General features: G+C 39.1%; 1 protein-coding gene across 2 annotated transcripts in view; it reads right to left on the reverse strand.

Annotated features, from left to right (window-relative positions):
• LOC137638599 (synaptotagmin-10-like) overlaps positions 1–495 on the reverse strand; it is a 38755-nt gene extending 38260 nt beyond the window's left edge. For both annotated transcript variants that reach the window (XM_068370810.1, XM_068370811.1), the window contains exon 1: positions 386–495. In XM_068370810.1, the coding sequence (XP_068226911.1) occupies positions 386–487 (102 nt within the window). In that variant the 5' untranslated portion in view covers positions 488–495. The remainder of the gene's footprint in view (positions 1–385) is intronic.
• Between the last annotated feature and the right edge of the window lie 744 nt (positions 496–1239).

Below are 1239 nucleotides of genomic sequence, written 5' to 3' on the forward strand. Positions count from 1 at the left end.
AAAGATTGACCATATATACATGTGATCAGCGCCATTCTACTAAGTTAGGACCAGGGAGGGCCAGGCAATGGCTGCTGATGACTCAGCAGGTAGATCTATAGGATCCCCTTAAAACTCCCATTCTTAGTTCACAAGGATAGGGAGGTTGCATTCACTACAAGAATCTACCGAGCTTTAGTTAGACTCTAACCCTGTCCGGCATATCGCCAGGCAGAGACGTTTCCAATAGGCCACCACACCCCTTCAATCATATTTTGTTATATCTACGTTTCTCCGTGGCGATTAGGGTTATTACAGTACCATTAGAAAATCATTAAAAAAAGATTCTGTTAGAAATTAAACAATGTCATCATAGCAGCTGTTGATCTTGCCAATTCACACTCACCTTGTAGAACACAGCGCGACTCACGGACCTTGCAAACACCAATAATCCTAAAATGAGCACTGCAGCTGCCACCAAACTCAACACAACGTAGCCAAACACCATGCTCGGGGAACCTGAAAAAAAGGGAGATTGTTTATTGCTAAAATCTGGTAAGGTTTTTGAGGCTTTACTCATTCATATAATTCATATTATGCAATGGTTGCGGCAAGCACTTGAGTACGTGATACATGTTCTAACATAAATTTAGTTTATTCCTTGTATTTGGAGCGATTTCCTTACTGCTGAAGTTTTGACAGAATCAAAATTTCTTTTGATCCGTCATTTTCAGTCATTTCATATTTTCACTGATGTGATAATAGATATAGAAGGATTGTACATTAAGTAGACGGTACTAAAGTGGATATGCTAGCTTACACAAATGGTTATGATTGATTTGCACTTAATGCTAATGGACTAATGGGTCTCTCTCTCTCTCTCTCTCTCTCTCTCTCTCTCTCTCTCTCTCTCTCTCTCTCTCTCTCTCTCTCTCAGGTGAGCTAATGCATTTTCTTTATTTGCGACGTCTCCCATTGAGACACACTTGTGAGCGCTTGGGGGATTTAGGAACCCAAGTTCAAAATCCTTTTTATTTCGTTACCAGAAAGTCTTTGAAGGAATGAAGACGAAGAGGAGAAAATAGGAGTATTGATTACCAATTGATTAGACGAAAAAGCGCATTAAAATATTTTACTCACTTTTTTTCTGTCGTTCCCTTTCACGCTTTCTGAAATGTTTGAAGATGACATAGATTATGTCATGAACAATTCACATACTTCAGTATCAGCGAACATTACTGAAAAGTGAGTATACGATAA

The sequence above is a fragment of the Palaemon carinicauda genome, chromosome 3 (assembly GCF_036898095.1).
Source record: "Palaemon carinicauda isolate YSFRI2023 chromosome 3, ASM3689809v2, whole genome shotgun sequence".
NCBI classification, from domain to species: Eukaryota; Metazoa; Arthropoda; class Malacostraca; order Decapoda; family Palaemonidae; genus Palaemon; species Palaemon carinicauda.